Here is a 27,947-nt window from a genome sequence, read left to right on the forward strand (position 1 = left end):
GCAACATTTGATAATCTTTATCATCGTTAAAAGTATTTTCAGTTTGATTTACTTTTTCTTATTCACATAATTTTATTTTGAAATACCATTACATTCATGGCAATTTATTGCATTAACATCATGTTTGTTTACACTAGGAGACAGTACACCTCCATCAATAAGTAATTGTCCGCATGATATTTATGAAGATGCTATTGCAGTCCATCGCTATGCTTTTGTCTCCTGGGCAGAACCAACAGCATGGGATAGTAAAGATGGTTCTGTAAGGTACAGTTACCTTTGTACAAAATATACAAAAGAAGATGTAGTATAATTGGAAATGAGTCAACTCTCCACAAGAGACCAAATGACACAGAAATTGTCAACAATATGTCACCGTACAACCTTCAGCAATATTAAAAGGCCATTCCGCATAGTCAGCTATAAAAATCCCCGAAATGACAATGTAAAACTATTCAAACGGGAAAACTAACGGCCTAATTTATATACAAAAAGTGAACGAAAAATAAATATGTAACACATAAACAAACGACAACTACTGAATTACAGGCTGAAGTAGACAAATATGTGAACCAAATTTATCAGATATAATGAATACAACATATTATTTTTTTTTCCTTTGAATGTATCGTGTACTGTGCGGAGCCGATAAAAAATACACGGTACTTTAATGTGGTGCACTAATCAAAAACGCCTTAAATTTATATTAGAAAAATGTTGATATTTTGTCCATGCGTTTATATTTTCATTGCAATGGTTTTTCAATTTAACAATTAGTACTTTTATGAACATTTACAGCACTTCGGTGTTGACATGAATATCAATTATGTGGTCATTTTTATAAAATTCCTGTTTACAAATACTTTGAATTTTTCAAAAAACTAAGGAATTTCTTATTTAAGGCATAGATTACCTTAGCCGTATTTAGTTCAACTTTTGGGAACATTTTGGATCCTCAATGCTCTTCAACTTTGTACTTGTTTGGCTTTATAATTATTTTGATATAAGCGTCACTGATGAGTCTTATGTGGTACCTTTGATAACTATCTATTCAAATGAACTTAATTTTCAGTGTGACTCTTGATGGCAGCAACAGACCAGGGGATCCATATTTGGAAGGCTCTACAAATATTGGGTACTATGCCAAAGACAAAAGCGGTAACATGGCAACATGTAACTTCGTTATTCATATAAATGGTAAGCTATTGTCACTGTTTATATACATATAAGTGGCATCGCAATATAAATAGATTCATTTAAACAGAAAAAGGAATGTGATCTTTTTATTAAATTCCAGGAAACAACCAACTATCGCAATTATTATTTCATCGGAATAAAGAGCAAATCTAGTACGTTTTTAATGGAACTTCAAATTGTGCTAGTAATATCTATTCACAATAAATTCATTTTTTTTTATTTCAGAACTTCAATACACAATCATTCAAATCTCAAATGTTTATTAGGAAGAAAACTCAAGGTAGTAAAAACAAACAGATAATAGCGTATTTGTTCGTTTGTCCGTATCATTATGAATACCCCTGCCAAAGAAAAGGATTTTTACTCTGTATATATAACTTCAATAGTATGTACAGTAATTCAAGGTACCGTTTTCAATATACTACCCCTAAAACAATATGTTTGAATGAACTAGCTTATAAGAACTGTATTGTGAATTGATTTACTAATAAAAAATAAAATTAATTGATAAATATGAAAATTATTGTGATAACACTATTTCTGCAATTTGTAATTATGTATGTTTTTTTTTCTTTTATCTGTAAAAGTTGTTAGATGTCCATTGTTGTCTACAAATATTCCTGATGGTTATAGAACATGTCAACCAAGTGGCGATATGGTGAAAGGAACTGTCTGCCAATATGGTTGTTATCAAGGTCACGATCTTAAAGGACAATCGCAAGTTGAATGCACTGCGACTGGCAGCTGGTCGACAGCACAAGAGCATACGTGTGAAAGTGCGAATACTATTAAAAATTTCTACAAAGAGTTTTTTAATAATTTATCGATGAATAAAACGAATATGAAAGTTCAAACAGCTTTTTGCAATTTTGTCTAAGGGTTCAATCAACAGATTTTTCTATGACTTCATATTTTGAGGGACCATGCATAAGTGACCCTTAGTGATGGAATGATAAATAAAGATGCTTGTATAAAACTTGATATCACTGGAATAAAAATGTTCCCAAGTTTATAATGCAATAAAAAAAAGTATACTTTGAATATTTTTAAAAAGTTCCATCCAAAGAATATTGGGGATAAAATACATAATTTGAACATAAAAAAAATGAAATCAGGTCATGTGCATACACATGAAGACATAATACAGGCACATTTTCATGATCAAAACTGTATGAAATGTATAGGTTTTTACTTGGCCTTTCAAAATAATAATATTTCAGGGTATGGTCTCTTTCTCCAAAAGGGACTAAAGTGGCTGCAAACAAGTTTTCAATTTTCATTGCCAAAAACAGGATGTGTTGTATCCCCTCTAAACATGTTTGTTCATTCTAATTTTTAAAATTATATCAATTATTCAACCTGTTTAAATTGAAAGCTAATTAACTTTTTTTTTACAATCAAATATAAAAAACATGATACTTTTTCACCGATTAAGTAGATAAACAGGGGTTTCCTCCATGGTTAATAACCCTAGTTCAATACAAAAACAATAAACACATATGGAAAATTATGTTATGACATCTGATTTGTTGGTTGGATGTTTGGTTAACGTCTAATTGATTATCTAATCTCTATACCCAAATAATTTATTATTTTACTTTTATTTTTTCAGAAAAGTCGTGTACGGCCATTGTACCACGAAATAACTTAAATTATACATGTTCAGCGGAGTTTTATTTCCGTTCAATATGTACATATACTTGCTCAGAGGGATACGACATACCGGAAAATACCAAACGGACAAATGTCTGTCTTGCCTCCGGAAAATGGAATACTGGAGACCCTACATGTGTGGGTGAGCTTATAAAATGTTAAATATTTTTTTCTCGATAAGAACGATTCTCACTCGATGTTGCATAGAAGTACCATTAATAAAATTAATCTTGCACAGAAAATATAGAGAAAACGTTAGGGTATCAATAGAATGAGCTGCTGTTTACGTGTCACTGAGACAACACCATAATGACACTAACTATTTCAAGACATTTGCAACATGTTCCCTTTTTATACTTAATAGTTGTTAATGTGTCAAGTAATATACAAATCTATTGAGTTGTTGAAATGCCTTTATGTGAGGGTAACAGTCTGAATATTGAACACTATAGTTCATGTTGCATGTTATGCAGATTCAGATTTTAATAATGTATTTTACAGCTTATTGATATAATTTCATGGTTGTTCAAGGATTGTTTGAAGTGATAATCAAATATTTTTTTGTTTTATTATTCATTTTATTTTTCTGCAGACATGGAACCGCCCACATTCGAACAGTGTCCAAATACACTTTTATTCTATACAAATGAAAATGAGGATAGTTCTTACGTTCACTGGAATGCACCAATTGTCAAAGATAATAAAGATTTATCACTTATTCCTCGTAAGATATCCGGACCTTCGTCGACCACACTTCAGAATGTTGGGACATATATAGTGACGTATGAAGCAGAAGATTCAAACGGGAATAGAGCAGAGGACTGCACATTTGCTGTTGTTGTAAAGCGTGAGTTGTTCTGTGTTTTTGTAGTTGAAACAATCGGGCACAATTCTTTCTTAGGTGTTAAACGACATTAGCTACCAATAAACGTATTTTCATCTGTTTTAGATTTGTCTTAAAAAGGTGTGTTAAGTCTTTATCGTCGTTTATTAAAATTTGAATTAATGTGAGATTTTTCAAAGTGAAAAAAATAATTTTGAAATATAAGCTGGTGAATATAGGTCTGCCTAAAATCATTTAGTGAGGACATTGTCTGTTCACCAAGTAAATATCACTCAAAAAATAAGAGCATTAAAATTTCATATGCATTCATGAAAGCATATTTTGATTAAATGAGATTTTTTACAACTAAAGTTTAATAAAACATTTAAAATATTGTTAGAAAATGCGGAAGTATAATTATATTTGTTGTTACATTTTTCAAAACACTTCGTTTGATTTATTGAAGGTCAGTCATTCAAAATACAGGTTTTTTTATGTACAAACCAACATGCAGAAGTAAAATATCAAAAACATCCAGCTTCGAGGAAAATTCAATTTAAAAGTTCCTAATCAAATTGTAACATCAAAAGCTCAAACACATCAAACGAAAGGATAACAACTGCAATATTCTTGACTCGGTACAGATATTTTCTTATGTAAAAATTAGTGAAGTAAAATCATATTGACAACGATGGGTAAACGAAACAAACAGACACAATGTCATATCATTTACGGTTTATGAGCATGCATATTTTTTTGTGAAATATAATAAAATCCTTCAATCAAAATTTGCCTCCTCATCTTAGTTCTAACAAAGATAACATATTTTTGGATTCAAATGGCCAAATATTAGTTGTTAACACATAATGTTTAATATCCTTTGACGATTGAAGTCCAATAACTCTAGAAACACTTTTCTGAAAATTACATAATAAAATATAACTGGGAATGGCAGTCGTTAAAAATATCTTTAATTAGCCACGGCTACTGTTGAGTTTTAAGGGATATTATAATAATTTCTTCTCATATAGTTTGATCACGTTTTATAACTGCAACAGCATCAGCTCTTTCGTGTTACAGGTATAAATAAGGGCAACAGTAGTATAAGTTAATGTTGTTAAACAAATCAAATGTCCTTCAAAATACTTGTAGTTTAGTGTCAAAATTGCCTCATGCAGAACTGTTTCGCACTGAACAATATTTTAAAATTATGAATTGTTATTTCAAAATTCATAGAATAGTAATTTATTCCTTTATATACTTGAGAGATTTATTCTTTACGACACCAAATTACCATTGAACTGGAATTCGTCATATTCAACATTCCAATAGAAGCTTTCAAATTTATTCTAATAAAATAGAATGTTTAACAAAATTAACGGTAATTCCAGAGATATAGAAGGAGATAATTTAGGTCAAAACATTATGAAAACAACAACAATATTTTTTTAGAAATAATTAATTTTGAAAAATTTGTCTTCTAGAACTGAGGTGTAGAAGGTTATATCCATCCCCGTATATGACTCTGTCGTGTACAGGAACTCGACTTGGTTCACAATGTTCGTTCTCATGTGACGATAATGCCGAGTTAAATGGTACACATACAACGTTTTGTCATCGAGAGAGCGATTCAACCTACAGCCAATGGGACATGTACGAACATCCTTTTTGTCAAGGTTTGTCATAGTACAGTTTGAGTATATATAAAAAAAAATATTATGTAACTTTGCAAGCAAAAGGAGTATGAATTATGATAAGCTATGTTCATTATTATCTATACTCATAACACATGAAATATATCAATATTTGAAGAGCTTCTAAGTTTTAGTAAACATATTCAAAAGGCGATTGCATCTATTATGACATCGAATTTAGCATATGCTTAAATCATTTTAGCATATGCTATATTATAATTAAGCATATGCTAAAATGATTTAAGCATAAGCTAAATTCATTTTAGCCTAAGCTAAATTCATTTTAGCAAAAGCTAAATTCATTTTAGCATAAGCTGAATTCATTTTTGCATAAGCCTAAATCAATTTAGCATATTATGCTGAATTGTTTAGCTTATACATAAATGTTGGCGCGGAATCAAGGTCATAAATATTAAAATAAAAGTTTATTTTAGCATGTACTTAATGAATTTAGCATATGCGAAAATGATTTTAGCTTATGCTTAAATGAATTTAGCTCATGCTAAAATTATTTTAAGCTTATGCTAAAATGAATTTAGCTCATGCTAAAGTGATTTTAGCTAATTAGTTAATTGTTTTATCCAATCAAAATCACGCTTTCTACTTTTATACTTTTCTCTGGTATAAATAAATTACCACTTTTCTTAAATTAATTAATGTTTTTCTTTATGTATAAGCTAAATTCATTAAGTATATGCTAAAATAAACTTTTATTTTAATATTTATGACCTTGATTCCGCGCCAACATTTATCTATAAGCTTAACATTTCAGCATATACTAAATTGATTTTAGCTCATGCAAAAATAAGAAAATCAGACAAATGAATGAAAAGCAGCAAACCTCCTTTCAATATTTTTTACAGCTGTCCAACTGCAAATTAATGATTTGATACTTTAAAAGTAAAACCAAATACGTTTTATCAAAACATCAAGCTATATGTATTCGGGGTCATATAAGTCCTCTCACGAGCATTTTAGTCGACTGCAATCTAGTATAAATTTAAGAATTGCTCGCATAAGTCTTTCAATATAGTGTTAACATTTTGATTTGCTTCCTACTCACTGTAATAACATTAACGGTACCAATTTTTCTGCGCCAGATGCGCATTTCGACAATACATGTCTCTTCAGTGATGCTCGTTGCCAAATATTTGAAATCCAAAGCTTATATAAAAGATGAAGAGCTATAATCTAAAAGGTCCAAAAAGTATAGCCAAATCCGTGAAAGGAATCAGAGCTTTGCATGAGGGAGATACATTCCTTCATTTATAAGAATTTCTAACATTTTGTAACAGAAAATTTTAATAACACAAAAACTCATATTTTCATGCCAGTACCGAAGTACTGGCTACTGGGCTGGTGATACCCTCGGGGACTAACAGTCCACCAGCAGAGGCATCGACCCAGTGGTATTAATAACATTAACGGTAATTCATGTTAACCCTTTTAAATATTTATATACTTGAAATGTACTAACTAATTAGTTTCATATATTGTTATCTTTTGCAACAGTAACAGAAACTTGTCAAGATCTAAAGGCGCCTAAACACGGAGCCATAGCATGTGATAATTGGTTAGGTGGACGTTTCTGTCATCCATTGTGCGCAGAAGGTTTTTCTGTTATGATCGCAAAACCATTGCCGGCCTTGTTAGTGTGTCTTGATGATGGTAAATGGTTATTTCAAGAGCAAATTACAGACTGCTACGGTACGAAATTCTAGACAAGAAAACTAAAAATACATTTTTTAAAAGTATAATAGACATTGATTTTTACACGCTTTTAAAAATATATTTTCTTACGTAAGTGCGTTCATTGCATCTTTCAAAATTTAAGAAAAAAATCAGTATATTAAATTGAAGTATTAGAGATTCTTAATACTCTGTGTTTTGGGGTGGTCATTGTTGTTTTACTTTTTGCATTATTTTCAGCTTTGGGCAACATTAAAGGACGACCGGCAGTAATGTCTGCAGAATTTTACTATACAGGAGACTGTAATAACCCGTTGGTGCAAAATGAAATTAAACAAAACTTTATCATCACAATTCAAAATTCGATATCTTGGAATTCCAAATGTCAGCCTGCAAACTGTTATATTGCAAACGTAGTAGTAAGTATCAAGTATCAAAAGTTGGAATATAAACATGATTTACCTTAATGATTATTTTGTGCTACTTGTCGGTCTGTGACTTCACATAAATCGATCCTTTTCATTTAAATTGGTAAAGATTTTGTCTAAAACTGTGGTATTTAAAACTTACTGTTCAATATTGAATGTTATAATTGTTGAAGTTCATATGATGACATAAAGTTGCCCTTGTAATGTTTATCCTTGCAAATTTTCTTTTTTGGAAAATTGTCTTCTCGGCAAGTACTCTAAATTCAGAAATGATTGCGTGCATTTATTATTGTGATATTTGAAGAATGAACAAAAGTGAAAAATTTATCACCTGCGAATAATGGAGAAGCTGCATACAAACATTATTGCGATACTCACCCAGTGGCTTTATTCTCATTAATAAAAACTTCGCAAAAAATTCTGAATTTACAATTAAGTGCCAGTCTTTGTAAGAATCAGGCAATTTTGAAAAAAATCAAAACATGGCTGAAAAAAAAACCCACTTACCCAGCCATCCTATTTTGAAGTAACACTCATCCTGAATTAGAAATGGTAAGTCTTTAGTGTCTGCGTGTCTGGTAACTTGAGAAATCTTTAGATAAAATTTGGTAAGAATGATAGCAAATTACAGAGTCAGCTCCCCTTAATTGTTAATTTCTAGTGCATTGTAACCAAATTTTATCTCCAATTACCAGAACAGGACAAGGAAACGAATGGTATACTTTTGCATCATTATACATTTTGAACATAAATTAATGTCAACTTGAGTGGGTTTTTGTTTGTCATGTTTTCACCACTGCCTGATTCTTAGGTAGACTAGCACTTAAGTATACGATTTTCATATTTCTCAAGCTCTAATTTGTATATATTTCATATTCAATCCAGGAAAAATTCTCCTAACTGCATCTTGAGTTCTTCTACAATTGATGATATAGTATCACATTAATTCTCTTTATAAACATGCGAAAGCATTTTCCAATTATGTATCGCGCAAAATTTCAGGTTGTTTGTGGCTCTACCTCTCGAAAGCGTTCAACTAGCAACCTGAAAATTGATGTAGAAATTTATTTTGGGACGGAAAACACAACTATTTCATCAACCGAATATGAAAAAGAAGTATTGACTGTAACAGAACTAATGTTTGTAATTGAAAACGAATTTTCCCAAGAGAACGTGACATTGGGGAGCAATCAAACTATAGACTTCTTAGGAATTTCATCACATGGACTTGAAATTCAATGTCATGAAAATTCCGTGCCAGTGTATGGTAATACAATAAGTTGTTGTAAGTATACGAGTATTTTGATTAAAAATAAAACAAGGGGAAATGAAATGAATCTTATGAATGTTGAAATTCCTTTTTTTTTAAATAGTATAATAGAAAATTAAAGAGGAAAATGCCCGACTGCATACAGCGCTTACAGGTAATCACAAAGATATCGAACTCTGAGATCAAATTAAATAGGGGAAGTCCATAAAAACTGACAAAACAAAGGTCCACTATATCAACCAAGAACGATTGAACATATAAATGTATTAAATGAATGCAACACTAGTTTACCGATGTTTAAATCTGATATATCAATTAGTACATTACATATTAATTCAAACAAACAGAAACTGAGGAAGTCAACACTGTTTATATATATTAAATAATACTTATAACGTAATTGTTCTCGCCATGAGCACCTCGGTACTAGTTTTCCTTTGGTCAATGTGTTGACCATATTCTTCGATTATCTTTTGTCACCTCTATTCTCTCTGTCACTTTGGTATCTTTTCCAGTTTATCTTTGATCAAGAGTTAATTTATGATTGAGTTAATAACATCATTTCATTAATAATCATAATCTTCATAATCTTCAATTTGTCATTCAAGTGCCTTGTCCAGCTGGATCATATTATGATAACGTAGTGAGTGGATGCATCAAGTGTAAAAGAGGATCATATCAGCCTAAATCCGGACAAAGTGTTTGTATTATATGTTCCGAAATGTTGATTACAGCCATCGATGGGGCTATTGACTCATCCGAATGTGAAGGTACTATTATTCACCTTTTTTATTTTACTTTTTATTATATATTTATAACCTTAAGTACGGATGTTTATGTTTCTACTATAAGTTCTAAGAGAAGCAATCTCGTCACAGTTCCCCAACCTCAAGAGTCATCATACCATAATGACTCCTCATAACATATACCCTAAGTCGAAACCTCTCTTACTATTGTGTTTTTAGTTGTATGTCAAATGTAACCGGAGAGCGGGATTCCATTGCCAAATCGCATGTTTCATCCCAGCCTCGAACCCGGGATATCTGTGTTAAAAGGTAGTGTGTCAACAGACTAAGCTAAAACATAGTGTTTCCTACGCGTAATCGCTTACGGCTGGCTACTATATGTTCTAAGGGAAACAATCATGTCACAAAACAAAACACTATATAAATTGATTAGATATGCAACTAATACTATATTATTAAGTCGAGACTCCATGTGGAAGTCCTACTGTGAACTATAATGGTTTACCTTTACAAATTGTGACTTGGATGGAGAGTTGTCTCATTGGCACTCATACCACATCTTTCTATATCTATGAACCTAATACACGTATTCTTGCAGAAGCCTGTGTTCCTGGAACATGGTCTACAACTGGATTACCACCATGCATTGAATGTGACATCGGATATTATGAAGAATCGTATGGGTCTGTCAGTTGTTCAAAATGTCCCGGGAACAAAATTACTTTAATGGAAAGGAGAAGTAATGTATCAGAATGCATTGGTAAGAAATACTTATTTATGGTCGAAAAGTTCATCTGAAACATAATGGAGCACGTTTATGATGCAGTTCATGGGTTGCATATGACAACATTAGTTATTTAAAAATATAATTGTTTTGGAAATATTTCATGTATAATTTATTTTCATTTTTTATCTTTTGTCTTAATACTGTAAATTATATAAGATTGATAATTTTCAGGCGTCCAAAGCGCTTTCTTATTCATTTCGCAAATTACAATCAAACCAAAAAGTCTTGAAAATTGAAAAATGTAAATGTTCTTAAAAATACGTACCAATAAGAACAAAACAATAATCAATCGAAAATGTATTTTTCTTTAGAGTTTCTTAGTAAGTTCCAAATATATAAACAGAAAATGCAAAAAAGGTGATATTATGAGTAATATCAAAACTTATAAGCTGATGTTATCGACTAACCTCTTTTTGAAGTTGAAATTTTAATCAGAAAACTATCTAAATGTGATTGTTATACTAACCAATATTGTAGCATTAACCATAAGAAACAATTTTACATCAACAATAATTCTAAGATGAAAATACTTTTGTAGATTTTGACATAGGGTTTCCTAATATGTCAGATGTTAGTTATACAGACCTAGTGATGTCGAACATATCTTTCCCTTTCTTAATAACATTGCATGCAAAATGCGACACGAATTCCTCTGGAACAATTTTCCGTTTATCCTCAGACGTGGTTGTACTCTTGGAGCTAAGTGTAAAACAAGTAGTAGTTTTCAAGTAAGTAAAACTGTTTACATAATTTAATAGACAAGCTGCCTTAAAGTTTGTCGCCTACAGTTTCGTGCTTCTGGTTTTTATTTCTCTTAATTATTTGGTAGGTATTATTAATTTTAAATGTCCTATTAATCTCAAACTCAAAACAAAATTATTTTTAACGTTAAACGAAAGTTTCATATTAATCGATTAAAGACTCTCAAACATTTATTCTTAAGTGTTTTGGTCTTTAAAACCATTCCCAGAAAAACATTTATCTAGTATCAGCACATTTACCAGTAACATCTACAAAGAAATAAGGAGGAAGAAACATTTGTGTGTACTAGTTCAAATTAGACCAAAACATATGCTGAACTTTGAAAAAATTATGCGTTATTTTTTTTATCTGGAAGAAAGTTTATTTTTTTTCATTTACCACAATCTGAAGCCATAGTACAAATCTCTTAACGTATTCGATGAACATTTTTGTGCAATAAAGTAAATAGGACATTTTTATATATTTCATTCATTTTCCTTTTAGTGAAACATTACAGATGCCAATAGATTTATGTCAACGCTGGGTGTATGTAGAGATGCATGTGAAACAATATCTTACCATTATGTATATTGATAGGAAAGAAGTATCCAGAACATTTATCAAATTTGATTTAAGTATGATTTCCGGCTTCAATGTTATATTAGGAGGTACATATATTTTCTTCTGAAAAGTTAAATTGTATAATCTATGTGGTGTGAAAATTACAATTAAAAAACACTAGCAAATGACTGTATAAATAGTTATCAAAGTTACCAGGATTAAAATTATAATTTAGTACGCCATAAAATATAAAAACAGACAATAGACATATTAAACAAAACATAGAAATATAAAAGGAATCATACAACTTCCATTTTTATATAGTAAATAGAAATGTGTCCTTTGTGAGTACATTAGCTCTAAAATATAATGTTTTAATCTATCGGTCAGGTTGTATTTCATTTGTTACGATAGATAAAGTATAAACACAATTCTGAATTATTAACAATCACACAAATATTTACCCAAACATTTACCCTTTATCTCCATTTACCTGTATGGACGTTGGAAACTTTTTTATGAACAATATTGTGTTGTTAAAGATGAATGAATAAAACTTCAATGTTTTTGTTTAACATAGCAAAATATTTTTTTTTAAATCAGGAAGTGGTTTTAGTGGCTACATTTCACAGTTTAATATAAGGTCACTAACAGCTAACGCAAAACAAGGATACACGTTTCCTATGTGCAGTAGTGAAGAAATGGAAGATGGATATGTCAACTGGGAAGACTTTGCTTATAGTAATCTTCTGAACGCCTTCATTAATATTCCTGGTCAATGCGATGGTGTGTATACCTAACACATGGTTTATATATACCAATTAAGTATTGTACATGCATTTTATATACACATTAACGTGTAATTTCATTTAATTTGTTACATGTCAGAGAACTGTATTGTAGATTTCATTTGAATTAAAAAAAAAAAAAAAAGTCTAACCACAGTCGACATTCACAGGCTATTGCTATGAATGCTCCACGTGTTCCGTTTTACATAAACGGTTACATGTTTTTAATTGAATTATTGAGAATCGAATTAAAATTCAATCATGAATCAAACTATTATCTTTATTTGCATCTCAGTTCCAAATGGTGAAGTTGAAACACTCCCTTCGTAAATTTTACGGATGCCATCACGAGTTGGTTGACCGTTATGGAATAACCGTTTCAAAATGATATCGGATATGTTCCTTACGTCGTAACTACAATCCCCTTTCCTTTCATGAATGTAACCTACCGAGTTAGACTATTTACCGGATTTGTTATCACATAAGCAACACGACGGGTGCCACATGTGGAGCAGGATCTGCTTACCCTTCCGGAGCACCTGAGATCACCCCTAGTTTTTTTGGTGGGGTTCGTGTTGTTTATTCTTTAGTTTTCTATGTTGTGTCGTGTGTGCTGTTGTTTGTTTCTCTTTTTCATTTTTAGGCATGGCGTTGTCAGTTTTTCTTTAGATTTATGAGTTTGACTGTCCCTTTGGTATCTTTAGTCCCTCTTTCAATGCCGCTCGAATATCAATAAGAATATAAAACAAATCTGGGAACAATATGGAGTTGTGCCAAATGCAGCTAGTGTAATCTATGCCTTGGATTAGAAAATCCTTAGTATTTCGAATGATTCATACTTTTGCTAAACATAAATTTATATAAATGACCATATAAATGATATTCATGTCAACACCGAAGTGCTAACTACTGGACTTGTGAATCAAGTAAAACTGAGATTCAGACTTCTTTTACGCTATTTAAATTCATTTTAATATTCATACATTCAAACATAATGTTATTTGCAATCCCTAATTGTGTTGAAAAACTTTTTATTTCTTTTTTTAATTTTCCTTCACAACATTTAGTACAAATTGTACAAGAAAGTGAGCAGTTCATGTATCTTTGGGTCTTCTTTTCATTGTTCGAATGTATTGAATACAGCGTAAACAAATTATTCCAATTGTATAAAAGATCTTAAAAGGGCGAAGTTAGACAGTGTCCACGTTATTTCTATATATTTTGTATTGCAAAAGAGGGACGAAAGATACCAGAGGGACAGTCAAACTCATAAATCGAAAACAAGCTGACAACGCCATGGCTAAAAATGAAAAAGACAAACAGACAAACAATAGTACACATGACAAAACATAGGAAACTAAAGAATAAGCAACACGAACCCAACCAAAAACTAGGGGTTATCTCAGGTGCTCCGGAAGGCAGTTGTTCCGACTTTGTGAAAGCATATATATAATAAAAGGTTTTAAAGGAATGATTGCAGATTGACAATTATTACTTTAGCTAATAGTTATGTTGAAGATCCCGCTTATTCGTAAGGTGATTTACTAAAACTGCATAAATAGAAATAGAGACGTCTAAACTGTAGGAAATTTCATGAATTACAAAGTACAAGATAACTTCAAAGTTACACGACGTAAGATTAAATAATACCGCTTTACGATAAGGTTTACTTATGTGTGTGGTTTCCAACAAGTTTAAAATTAAACTCAGAGACGTCTGCTTGTTAAATGTAAGAATTGAATTTGTCAGATTTATTATCAAAATATATCATTTAAACAATTTTGTGTTATCTTCAAGATATTTGTGGGTAGAGTGTCATAGACGATTAATTTATATGTCAATTGATCATTTGATAACAGATGTAGATGATTGTAACAGTAACCCATGTGTAAACGGAACATGTATGGACAAACTCAGAGGTTACAGATGTACATGTAATAGAGGATTCACTGGATCAAACTGTGATGTTAATATCGACGATTGTGTAACTAATGTATGCCAGAATGACGCTCAATGTTTGGACGGCATTTTAGCATACTCATGTCTGTGCAGTAAAGGATATAAAGGAGAGCTTTGCGAAATTGCTATAGGTTGGTATTGATTGTTCTTATGAGGTGTTGCCTAAATAATGCATTGTGGGGAAATTGGTCTGAATGAAAGTATAACATTATAATCATGTTTAATCTGTAACATATCTCACTTTTACCAGAAAATTGTCATTCAGTACCTTGGTGAGTAAATCTAGTTTGTTTATATAATGACTCATATTCATTTTGTTATCTTTGAACCAACCATAAGAGAATTAATATTACATTGTCGATTAAGCATCTGTGTGTTTCCCTTTTTGTTAAAAAGGGGTCACCTGAGTTTCCTTACCTGATTTTTTTCAAAAGTTTGTTTGAATATGTTTCTTGATTTTGATGGTTTAGTTTGTCGTTCACATGTACATTCAATTTAAATTCAATTCAATCAAATGCGAATCGAATTCGCTAATCATGTTCATACAATATTTTTGATTCAAATCGAATTTGAATTGTCTAATTCGCATTATCCCATTAGAGTTAAAGATACGTTTTCGTTGATACAAAATTAGTTACTTCACTTAAATTGGATTTAAACTGTGGTGTGAATGCTTTCCTGAATGGATTTCGAATTGAATTATGATTAATCAACTGATAATGCAAATTAAAAGTAAACGACGTTCGGACAGTAAAATGAATTTGATGCGTATTGGAATTCGTTCGAACGTAAAATGAATCGAATCGTTTTTGAATATTTTCAAGTATAAGTTGTTAATATATATTGTTATATTGTATTAAGTTTATTGCAAATCAGCATAAAGTAAAACTATAGTTTGAAGATACCAAAAAGCTCTAAATAGTAATCAGCCAAACGTAACATGTATACATAATGCATCGCTTACTCATCTTTTTACTCATGTTATGTATCTAGTTGATGGTGGATGGACTCGTTGGGATGATTGGACAAAATGTTCTACAAGTTGCGGTAATGGAACAAGACATAGAGGCAGATCTTGTTCAAATCCTCTTCCTGATAATGGAGGCCTAACATGTAATGGAACTGATACAGAAATTGGGGACTGTACATTGGAACCATGTCCAGGTACAATTTAAGTTTGATAGTCCTGCCAAGAAGCACTCATTAATAAGTAATCCAACGATCAATATTCCAATAGACATCGAAAGGTCACCATAGGGTGTTCATTAGTATATGCTACAAATGATTTCTCGAACTTTAGTTTATAACTGTTTGAATAAAATGACTATAAAGATCTACATTCAACATTTATTTCGCGATTGGACAAAAACATAACGACTTTATCAACATAAAACAACCACTGAAAATGTCCAAGATCTTGGACAGACACAATAATCGCTACTCTGTGTAATAGAATTCAATTCAAAGCGTGCAGACAACTTGTTTTTATCAATTGTCGTATTGCAGCCATTCATTACGTATTTTATTACTCTTTCTGCCTTATTAAATTTTTAAGAAACTCCTGTTCATTGTATGCAACCAATTGATACAAATAGGTATATTACAGATCCATAGTTCTTATTAAGTTTTTTTCTACTTTTTTTAAGAATGCTTTAAACTCCAACCTACAAACAACTCTTCCCTTTTCTGCAATGAATCAAACAACATGATTGTATGTTATCACAATTGTGATGACGGTTATTGGTTCGATCAAGACGTCAGGCCTGAGTACCGGTGTGGGAATGAAACATACTATTTGTGGGATTTTCAAACAAAAGAGAACCCATATGCACGACTCCCATCTTGCTCACGTAAGTAATCCTCCACTGTTGATATCTTATACTGTCATTATGGTTTAACTTATCATAAATACAGAATTTAAATGATTACTACTCATGCTGAGATCAATAGACAAGTATTTTTGCATTATAAGATTTCAAAAATCATTCTTCTCTCATCTATAAACGACCTTAATAAAGACAAACAGTTATTCAAATTTACAAACGGACGTTTTTTTAATTCATTCTATGCTTTTTAGAAATTCAAGAGTCGCTGATGATTTATGTAAACTATACTTCCTATTACGACTTATGGGAATGCGAAAGTGAGACTGAATTAGCAATAGCCTCAGAAATAACCAATGGGTATAAAGAATTGTCATGTTATAGATCATCGTCCTGCATTATGACAAACTATGTGATTCATAATTGTAATGAAAACGATCAGCTTACCAGGCGTGATATAAGCAATGTGTATATTGGATATACTGTTACCCTCGCCTGCAATACCACAAAACGTAAGATAATTGTTGAAAGGCTGTGTGTGTGAATACATGTATACAATTTTATTTTGGTAGCGTAGACTGAAAAATGATTGCAATTTATTCACTCGAGTATTGTCTTTTGGTGTTCTGATTTTTTTTAACGTTATAACGTATGTCTGGTTCATTATTGTTAAGATGTGTGTTACTTTAACATGTATTACATTAATTTAGATGATCAACGAATAATAAAAAAAAAGATAGGAACACTCTGATATATAGACTTCAGAACTTTGATGAAAACAAATATATGTGCGTATCATGATCAGACAATTATTCAAAATAGAAGTTTTTTTTTCTTTTACAAAGAATACTGTTTCTAATTGAACAATTACATACAAAAAGTTACACCAATTACAAAGATTACAAAAATAGTCCATCACAACGAATTTTCTATTTTGAGCATTTCGTAAAAAAGCAGGGGATAAATTTGATGATGCAATTAATTACATCGTGTGTGGACAAAATGCACTTCTGGCGTATTAAAGTTTTGAACTTATTGTCTTTTGTTGGCTGTTGTTCGTGTGTTTCTTTGTCAATTGTGTTCTCCAATTTATTTATATTGTAGTCCTGTGGTGTTGAGTTGTCATTTTAATGTTATATTTCACATGGCTATAAAAAAGGGAGGTTTGGCATGCCAAAAAACCAGGTTCAACCAACCATTTTTTCCTTTAAAAATGTCCTGTACCAAGTCAGGAATGTGGCCATTGTTATATTATAGTTCGTTTCTGTGTGTGTTACATTTTAACGTTGCGTCGTTTGTTTTCTCTTGTTTTTTTAGTGTAAATTCACATTGCGATAAGACGTGTCACGGTACTTGTCTATCCCAAATTCATGTATTTGGTTTTGATGTTATATTTGTTATTCTCGTGGGATTTTGTCTGATGCTTGGTCCGTTTCTGTGTGTGTTACATTGTATTGTTGTGTCGTTGTTCTCCTCTTATATTTAATGCGTTTCCCTCAGTTTTAGTTTGTTACCCCGAATTTGTTTTTTGTCCATGGATGTATGAGTTTGAACAGCGGTATACTACTGTTGCCTTTATTTAATTAACTTTTTTTTTTGCTTCTAAAACAACAATTTTGTCAAGCTATTCATTTAAAATTCAGACATATGTATTGATGTACTTATTTTATTTTAGATGGAACACACACATGTTATTTTGGGCTTGCAGATGCAGTGATGGAAATGAAGTCTTTAGAAAACAATGGTCAATCATTTAATATTATCCAGGGTAACAATACCTACCACATATCACAAAATCAATCGACTTCGGGTAGTTGGTTAAAGTGTCCATTTGGTTCTATTGCTAATGTGGCGTTTTGTGGTAAGATTTTGGTAATATCATGCTAGAAATATATGCGTATTTTGAATGTATCCGATAGGTTCTTTATTTAAACATATAAGTTCAGAGTAATAACAAGACGGATCACCGTGCAGTTCTATAATGCAACTCTGGATGTTCAAATAGTTATGTTTTTAACACATATTAATATATTCTGTATTTTAAAATACCTTATCAAGTTTCTTTGTGATCGAACGTTTAAGAAAAAAAACATTTTAGAGAGTCAAAACCAGCAGGATCTAAAGAGAAAAAATCGAAACCGTACATTGTAAACAGATGGAATTGCAAGTTTAGTGAAAGTTCATGGCTTTACGACTTCAACTTCCAATTATAAACTTTCTATTTCTGTTCAGCACCATTTCAACAATGCTTGCATATTGGGTGCTGTTTCATCAAGTTGATACTATATTCTAGATATTGTTATGATTTCGGTTCGTGGTGTAGCTAAATCAAGAGAAGAAGCGCTTCGGACGCGCGACATTTATCATTAACATCTTGATTTACTAGCATTTGGTTGATCCCCTGCAGAAGGATTGTTAGTCTCGATAATATCACCACTTCACTAGGCAGTGTTTCGCTACTGGCATAATTCATAATCTACTTTGTAAATTTCCCTGTTTGAAAGTAAGAAATTATTAAGATACTTACAACTCCCTTTAGCAAATTAGCGTAAGATGTATTTTGCTCCTCTTTTTATCTCTTTTTGTGTCATATAGATTCAAATGCCGCTTTTACGTATCTATACAACGATTAAGATGCACGAGTGTTATCTGTTTTATTTCTTATTAATGTCAAAGTCACTTTTGAAGTATTTTTAGTTGTAACTTTTAAGTAACGAATAGCATCACGATTTTTGATTTATCATTAGGGAACGGCCATTTAAGTTCAAGAGGATGGGGTAGGGATATGGGGGTATGTTTTTTTATTTTAGATAATTCTGTCCAAGTAGATGACCAAAATAAATGTGAATCCAGATTTCCTTTATACCTTATATTGTTAAATTTTGAAAATAGTAATTTGATTGGTAGCGTTGAAATACTACATAAACCGTTCTACTTTTGCGCCAACAAAAATAATTTTACTCCATAACGATTTAGTCTCTCTCCCTTGCAAGAAGTTAAATAGTTGCTACCTTATGGGATATATGTTACGTGTCAGAGATGATCCTTGGTAGTAAGAATATAACAGCCAAAGACCCGTTGTCAGTTCCTCGATTGGGAAAAAAACGGATGAGATTAATCATTAAATATATATACATACTATGAACACAACGAGTGCAATATTTCGATCAGAACATATTTACCGATCCGGACTATCAGGCCAAGTGAGCTTTTCTCATCACTTGGCGTCCGTCGTCCGTCGTCGTCGTCTGTTAACTTTTACAAAAAATCTTCTCCCCTGAAACTACTGGGCAAAATTTAACCAAACTTGGCCAGAATTATCATTGGAGTATCTAGTTCAAAAATTGTGTCCGGTGACCAGGCCAGCCAATCAAAATGGCCGCCATGTCTAAAAATAGAACGTAGGGGTAAATTGTAGATTTTAGATTATAACTCTGAAACCAAAGCATTTAGAGCAAATCTAGAGTAAAATTGTTTATCAGGTCAAGATCTATCTGCCCTGAAATTTTCAGACCAATCGGGCAACTTGTTGTTGGGCTGCTGCCCCTGAATTGGTAATTTTTCGAAATTTTTTAAGCTTTTGGTTATTATCTTGAATATTATTATAGATAGAAATAAACTATAAATTGCAATAATATACAGCAAAGTAAGAGTTAAAAATAAGTCAACTTGACCAAAGTGGTCAATTGAAACCCTTTATCAGTTATTGCCCTTTATAGTCAATTTTTTTACAAGTTTCATAAATTTTGTAAATTTGCGTAAATGTTTACAAAAATTTTCCCACTGTCACTTATTGGCCGATTTCATTATAGATACAGACAATTGTAAGCATTAAGATTGTTCAATAAAGTAAGATCTACAAACACATCACCAACACCAAAACACAATTTGTCATGAATCCATCTGTGTCCTTTGTTTAATATGCACATAGAACAAGGTGAGCGACACAGGCTCTTTAGAGCTTCTAGTTTTAAATCATCGAGCTTCAAATTTGTATTTTGTTCTTGTGTCTTCCACCCCTGTAACTTATAGAATAATTTTGACAAAAAACATATCTACATTCCAAACGCATCCTTTCAATGATTTAAGTAGAAAAGAAGCTATAGCTACTGAATAGATTGTAACTTTTTTAAAACGTTTTTGTATGTGTCCCTCTCGCTTTTTGTTTTATAGCTCTTAATCTTTTTAATAAGGTTTTGATTTTCAACTGTTTTGATCTCGAGCATCACTGAAGAGATATTGATTGTCGAAATATGAATCTGGTACAGAAATATTGGTATCGTTTATGTTGTTAAATGACATTGCTTTCAAATTTGGTTAATGCAATTTAGCACATATATACCTATTTAGCAATTGCTTTATGATTTTTTACAGTTCCTTGTAGTATTGGTCATTATCTATCAAATGAAGAGTGTTTACCTTGTCAAGTCGGCACCTACCAGCTATTGACGGGTCAAACATTTTGTTTTGTATGTCCAACTGGAACAACTACTGAAGGAATAAGCTCCATTTCTATAAATGATTGTAACAGTGAGTCTTCACGTAATATATTTCATTCAAAATATTAAAGGTTTATGATGTACACATACAACTATACAAGTAAATGTTAAAAAGATTTTATATTATATATTAATATATAGATATGAAATTTGTACTCAAGTTTTCTTGGTTTATAGATTTGCAAGGACTTTAATAATTTCAATGATTTATTTTTCAACTTATTTCAGAATCAATCTCGACAGAGGAAACAAGCACTGGTAAGTTTCGTGAGTCATGTTTAAAAAAGCAAATGCACTTTTCTATTTTTTCTCTTTTCAGCTCACCTGGCCAAAGGGCCAAGTGAGCTTTTCCCATCACTTGGCGTCCAGTGTCCGTCGTCGTCCGTCGTCGTTAACTTTTACAAAAATCTTCTCCTCTGAAACTGCTGATCCAAATTTAACCAACTTGACCAAAATCATCACTAGGGTATGTAGTCCGGTGACCCTGCCCCCCCCCCCCCCAAGATGGCCACCATGGCTAAAAATAGAACATAGGGGGAAATATCGTTTTTGGCTAATTACTCTGAAACCCAAAGCATTTAGAGCAAATCGGACGGGAAAAAATTGTTTATCAAGTCACGATCTATCTGCCTTAAATTTTTCAGATAAATCGGACAACCGGTTGTTTGGTTGCTGCCCCTGAATTGGTAATTTTATGAAAATTTTGATGTTTTTATACGCCCGTCGTCTTTTAGACGGGGCGTATTATGGTATACCGTTGTTCGTCCGTCCGTCCGTCTGTCCGTCGTACCGTCTGTCCGTCCGTCCGTCTGTCCGTCCGTCGTCCACACTTCGGACAATAACTCAAAAACGCTTTCACCAATTTCCATGAAACTTAAGTGAATTGTTTTTATCTATTGACGTAAGCTCCCTTTCGTTTTTTTTTTAAATTTCAGATTTTAAGTTTTGGATTTATGGGGTTTTATTCATAAAAAAAGGGGGATTTTCAACACTTCGGACAATAACTCAAAAAGGCTTTCACCAATGTCCATGAAACTTTGGTGAATTGTTTATATCTATTGATGTAAGCTCCCTTTCAATTTTTATAAATTTCAGATTTAAAGTTTTGGATTTATGGGGCTTTATTCATAAAAAAAAAGGGGGGATTTTCAACACTTCGGACAATAACTCAAAAAGGCTTTCACCAATGTCCATGAAACTTTGGTGAATTGTTTATATCTATTGATGTAAGCTCCCTTTCAATTTTTATAAATTTCAGATTTTAAGTTTTGGATTTATGGGGCTTTATTCATAAAAAAAGGGGGATTTTCAACACTTCGGACAATAACTCAAAAAGGCTTTCACCAATGTCCATGAAACTTTGGTGAATTGTTTATGTCTATTGATGTAAGCTCCCTTTCAATTTTTATAAATTTCAGATTTTAAGTTTTGGATTTATGGGGCTTTATTCATAAATAAAAGGGAGATTTTCAACACTTTGGACAATAACTCAAAAAGGCTTTCACCAATGTCCATGAAACTTTGGTGAATTGTTTATATCTATTGATGTAAGCTCCCTTTCCATTTTTATAAATTTTAGATTTTACGTTTTCTTAAGTAATGAATTTTTATACTTAAAAAAGGGGGATTTTGTACATATATTTATAGTTGATCATATAAATTCATTTAAAGCATAAAAGACAAGTTAAAAGAGCAACGGGCGTATCATGCACTAAAGCGCAGCCCTTTATTGATTATTATCTTGAATACTATTATATATAAAAATAAACTGTAAACTGCAATAATGTTTAGCAAAATAAGGTCTACAAACACGTTAACATGACCAAAGGGTCAGTTGACCCGTTAAGGAGTTATTGCCCTTTATAGTAATTTTTTACAATTTTTTCGTAAATTTTAGTTATCTTTTACAAAAATCGTCTTCTCTGAAACTACTGGGTCAAATTTAACCAAACTTAGCCACAATCATTATTAGGATATCTTGTTTAAAAAAATGTGTGCAATGAACCAGCAAACCAAACAAGATGGCTGCCATGGCTAAAATAGATCACAGTGGTAAAATGTAGATTTTGGCTTATAACTCTGAAACCAAAGCATTTAGAGCAAATCTGTTGGGGTTAATTTGTTAATCAAGTCAAAAGTTATCTGCCCTGAAATTTTCAGATGAATTGGACAACTGGCTGTTGGGTTGCTGCCCCCAATTGGTAATTTTAAAAGAACATTTGCTGTTTTTTTGGTTTTTATCTTGAATACTGTTATAGATAGAGATAAACCGTAAACGGCAATAATGTTCAGCAAAGTAAGATCTAAAAATAAGTAATCATGACCAAAATGATCAGTTGACCCGTTAAGGAGTTATTGCCCTTTATAGTAAATTTTTAACAATTGTCCTTTATAGTAAATTTTTAACAATTTTCATTAATTTTGTAAATTTTGGTAAATTTTTACAAATATATTCCTCTGTATCTAAAGTGCCAAGTTTATTATAGATAGAGAAAATTGTAAGTAGCAAGAATGTTCAGTAAAGTAAGATCTACGAACACATCACCATCACCAAAACATAATTTTATCATGAATCCATCTGTGTCCTTTGTTTATTATGCACATAAACCAAAGTGAGCGACACAGGCTCTTTAGAGCCTCTAGGTTTTTTTGTTTTTTTATGACATTTTGTTTTTCATAAAGGAATTAAACACATATACAGAAATTCAATGTTATGTATAATACAATCGAATTACCATTGGACAGAAACTTTAATTCAACATGTTTTTCATCTGCGACCATATTAGTCATTTCTATATTTATTATAGTGTATTGCGATTTTGTTTCTATTGATTCTAAGCATAATAAATAATATGGTGCACATGCTGAAAACTCAATATCATAGTTAAAAGTCCAATGATGCAACAAAAATGTTAATTTAAACGTTATCTTTTCAATTATGAACTAGCTGCATCTGTTTTTTGAATTTCAAATATATATTCAATGGGAACTGTAAATTAATTATCATTATAACGGAATCATTCAGCTGGATCAATTGAAAATAAAAGAATTGTGAATGGTTTTTTTAAGAATTATATCCAATGAACAAAGCCAATACGATAACATCTAACTATCTACTATTAGAAAGCTGACCTGTATTCAGATTGCAGCCCATAATGTTAATTGAATTTAAACCAGTTTACATATTATTTATCTGCAAAACCGTAGCTTTTATGTAGGGACGATACCTTTTAACAATTTGCGGATCATTTCTATATAAAAGATATCATGGCCACAAATTGGAAAATGAGTTATTTATATCTAAGAGTTTTTTTTAAGTTCATTGCTTTAAACTCTGTATTATGTTCGCTGTTTGTTTTTCAATTTCATGAATTTGCGATTAAATTGATGGATTGTTGATTTTAATTTTACAGTTTTAACAATGTTAGGATTGGCTATTGGTATAATGGTTATTGGTACCAGTATAGTAGTTATAATTATCATTTGTAGACATAGGTGGTATGTATGAATAAGGTATGGCTAATAATTCAATCGAATCTGCTTACATATGACGTCAAATGCCTTGGTTCCGTTTTATCTAGAAAAATTTAAAAATCAAATATGCTTCTCCACCTTTTTTGTTTTTAATTCTATGAAAAGGGCAATTCTCAACATTGTTTATTTCTATGTATGTTGACAATTGTTTTTGTTGCATGTTAGTGTTTCTGTTGTACTGAACAACGGAATCACTGAAATGCAACAAAACCATGTTAACTCATGTTTTCCTTTTATGGTTTCCCTTGGATTTGATTTCGATTAATCGATCTATGATTATTAACAGCGGAATACTACTGTTGACTTGTCATAATAATTCGGCATAAAGTATTGTTCGTTAGATTTGTTGCTTGTTGAGTGTCTCTAGTAAAGTTGAAACTAGTTGAAATAACCGGATATTCCAGAGAACCTGAGATCACAACTGTGTTACTTGTAAGACTCTTGTACCTGTGTCTTATTTATCTGAGGTTAGCGGACTATTGGTTATTGTCATTGTTTTCCTTTTATTGACCAAGATGTTTAAAAGTATTTTACAAAAATGGAAATTTTGCTCTCTTGATATCTTTAAATATTTTTGTTATCATTAGAAATAAGTTGCAATTGTACATTTTAAATATTGACATAATGAAAAGTAAAATCACAAAAATACAGAACTTAGAGGAAAATCAATTCGGAAAGTCCGTAATGACATGGCAAAATTGAAATACAAAAAGCATCAAAAAACGAATGGACAAGAACTGTCATATTCCTGACTTGGTACAGGCATTTTCAAATGTAGAAATGGTGGATTAAACCTGGTTCTATAGCGCTAACCCTCTCACTTTGACGACAGTCTGATCAAATTCCGTTGTATTTACAATGACGCGTTAACTAAACAGACACAATCAAAAAATAGTCATCATCATGTAACAATTTTACGAAGAACAATTTAACAGCACACAAAAACATCTATCTACAAACGCATTCATTGATTTGCGTGTCTTACGTCAAAAAATTTTACACGTTACATATATTTGTCGTTCGATGTACATACAAATAATTTTAAATTTTCACATAGGCAATGTAAGCATATAGGGTTAAAAATCAAAAGTATGTAAGAATAAAATGAGTGGATGATTTGAATGGAAGAAATTGATTTCTCACAACCAGTATTGAATTGTCAATAAATATTGATCTACTTGAAGGTACTATTCATGAATTTACCGTTTTTACACTACTCATTATCTCTGTACAAAATGTACAAGTTCAAAGGACAAATATTTTCACTGAAATAAAAGTATAAAATACAAGCTTTTGCAACGAATATAAGAACAAAGAACATAACTCAAAATTTGCAATTGACTAATTAAAAAATACACTAAATTAAAGTGTCTGCATAAGGACAGTCAAATCAGATGATGATGCAGTTATTTTATTCTGCCAGCATGCAGCATTCAAAAATTTATAGGAAAATCCAAAAATTACCTTTCCTAAGTGTATTGTATTTACATTCTTCTTTTAGTTGCAAACCAAAGCTGAAAGTGACAGAAAACTCTGCTGGAATGATTTCGTTAGAGAGAGTCCCAACTTCATTGTTAGATAACAGCGCAATGTATTCGTGAGTATTTATATTCTTATCAAGCTGATTCTAAATTTTACGCGGAAGTAGCTGAGAAAGGTCAGTCACCGGAAACTTTCAGCACATTCTTCTATATGTAAAGTGTATCTCCATTGAGAAAAAAATAACAATCATTAAAAAAAACCAAAAAAACTTCCAGATTTTTAAGGAACATATGGTTCTAATGGCGAAAAGTTAATATTTTATTGTTTACAGTAAAAATGTAAAATGTTTAAAATATTTCTAAACTTTTTAGGCGAATATGATGAGGTAGTAATATGGTGCTTTTGAGTCAATTTATATGTCGCCAAACCGTTACGTTCCATTTAAATTTTGATTACACTAATGACATACGTGTTTTTTATGGTACTCTCATAGGAAACGTATGATCATTGTAAGGTTAGTACTTACATTAACAGTACCAACCACATCAACATTTTATTAGATAATAGACTGTTACACAAACTTTTGCTATTCTGTTGGAACAATGTTGACTTATGTTGTTATAGCCAGAATTCTCCACTTTTGTTAACTGGGTTATTTTTGTTAATTTATATTTACAAACATGTTGCACATGATTTTTTTTTATATCAGCGGTTTATTGGGCGGAAATCCAACTGAGAATAGTGATAAATACTGTTGACTTTTTGTTTCAGATCATACGACAACAGTGAATTTAATTCTGATGAAAGTATGATACATACAAAACAACATGGAAACTCTCTACCTCCACTTTATTATGGTCATGGTCATCATTCAAGACCTTCGAGCAGGCAAAATGAGCGATGGAATTAATGGATGTACCTCGGGGGGGCCACTTCAAACTTTTTTTGGTAGGGGTGAGCAGCTGAGACATCAAGTACCCCACCCTTTTCATATATTTTGTTAATCAAAAATATATACCTTGTCATATATTAATCAACAAAAAACAGACCTATAGATATATTTCAATATTTTCCCCGCTCATCATCTTGTTAAGAAGCAAAATAGTCGCAATAATATCACCTTCTTTTCCAATAAATTTGTCACATCTTAAACACTTTTTTCTTATTGCCCATTTTACATCTTTCATTATGAAGATATTTCAATTCCAAAATACAATACATATAAAAGACGTTTGGTCAGATCATAGATGGTATTACATCTGTGGTCAGATAAATGTAATATCACCCCAGAGTGTAACACCTTCACTGATTTTAACATGTTTAAATATTAATTAAAAACTGATAAAAAGTGTCATTGCCGTTCCCTCTTAAAGGACGGACGCTGTCACAATGGAATTTCTTTAAATAATTGTTATCATGTTTTATGTATACAAACCCTTGAATGTTAATTAGGTGCAAATGTCAAAATAGTTGGATTTATTGCATCTATCACTGGCATCAGTGGAAATACCACATCAGAATAAATAGAGTATAATTGGTTTGACAAATAACTGATGCATTTACGACTGTGGTTTAACCGCATCAAGAATAAATACGGACATCTGATTAGTTTCAGATACTTATGATATAATCAAGCAAGTGATAATAGCAACCTATTGATATATTTAATCTGAATTTCTCACCCTTTTCATATATCATAGAGCATGAAAAAATGACCTATTCCAGCGGCTCATCCCTACCACTAATTATATAGCAAGTGGCCCCCCCGAGGGATGTACTATGACGGGGACATTGTTAAATGCTTGACCTATAGTTGTTAATGTCTGTGTCATTTTGGTCTTTTGTGGATAGTTGTCTCATTGGCAATCATACCACATCTTCTTTTTTATATTAACCTAATTTCGAGTTTTCTTAGTGAAAAACGATATTGTAATTTACGATTTAGATCATGTTTAACTATCCCGTGTGTTTGTGTCATAAGCTGTAGTTTGATATTAAGAAAATGTTCAATTAAATCCTATATTTTGAACATTTTGACAGTAGCATCTTTGTGTTCTTTAACATTACATTTATAACGTTCATATTCTGGATGAACTATGCTAACATTGTATTAGTAAAATATATGTGTGTGCTGCTTGATTCCTATTTTGTACCTCTGTATTGGTATAGTGTTAGTTCATTTTCACTTCGAGCATAGGGTGTTTCTAGGTTCAAACATCAGTTAAACCTTTAAATGGGTGTTATTTCTGGTCAAGGCTTGATTAAATCTAAAG

General features: G+C 31.5%; 1 protein-coding gene across 1 annotated transcript; it reads left to right on the forward strand.

Annotated features, from left to right (window-relative positions):
• Positions 1-143: 143 nt before the first annotated feature.
• LOC143080345 (uncharacterized) lies at positions 144-26,587 on the forward strand. Its single transcript, XM_076256152.1, has 24 exons — positions 144-267; positions 1,073-1,197; positions 1,785-1,973; positions 2,810-2,992; positions 3,443-3,697; positions 5,158-5,349; positions 6,880-7,074; positions 7,297-7,475; positions 8,487-8,769; positions 9,363-9,524; positions 10,099-10,260; positions 10,826-11,015; positions 11,533-11,696; positions 12,193-12,375; positions 14,237-14,467; positions 15,330-15,500; positions 15,983-16,186; positions 16,414-16,671; positions 17,835-18,020; positions 20,534-20,689; positions 20,887-20,916; positions 24,072-24,156; positions 25,694-25,789; positions 26,446-26,587. The coding sequence occupies exons 2-24, from the start codon at positions 1,164-1,166 to the stop codon at positions 26,582-26,584; spliced, it is 3,927 nt and encodes a 1,308-aa protein (XP_076112267.1). The 5' UTR covers positions 144-267; positions 1,073-1,163; the 3' UTR covers positions 26,585-26,587.
• The last annotated feature ends 1,360 nt before the right edge of the window (positions 26,588-27,947 follow it).

This window comes from Mytilus galloprovincialis, chromosome 6 (genome assembly GCF_965363235.1).
Source record: "Mytilus galloprovincialis chromosome 6, xbMytGall1.hap1.1, whole genome shotgun sequence".
In the NCBI taxonomy this organism is placed as follows: Eukaryota; Metazoa; Mollusca; class Bivalvia; order Mytilida; family Mytilidae; genus Mytilus; species Mytilus galloprovincialis.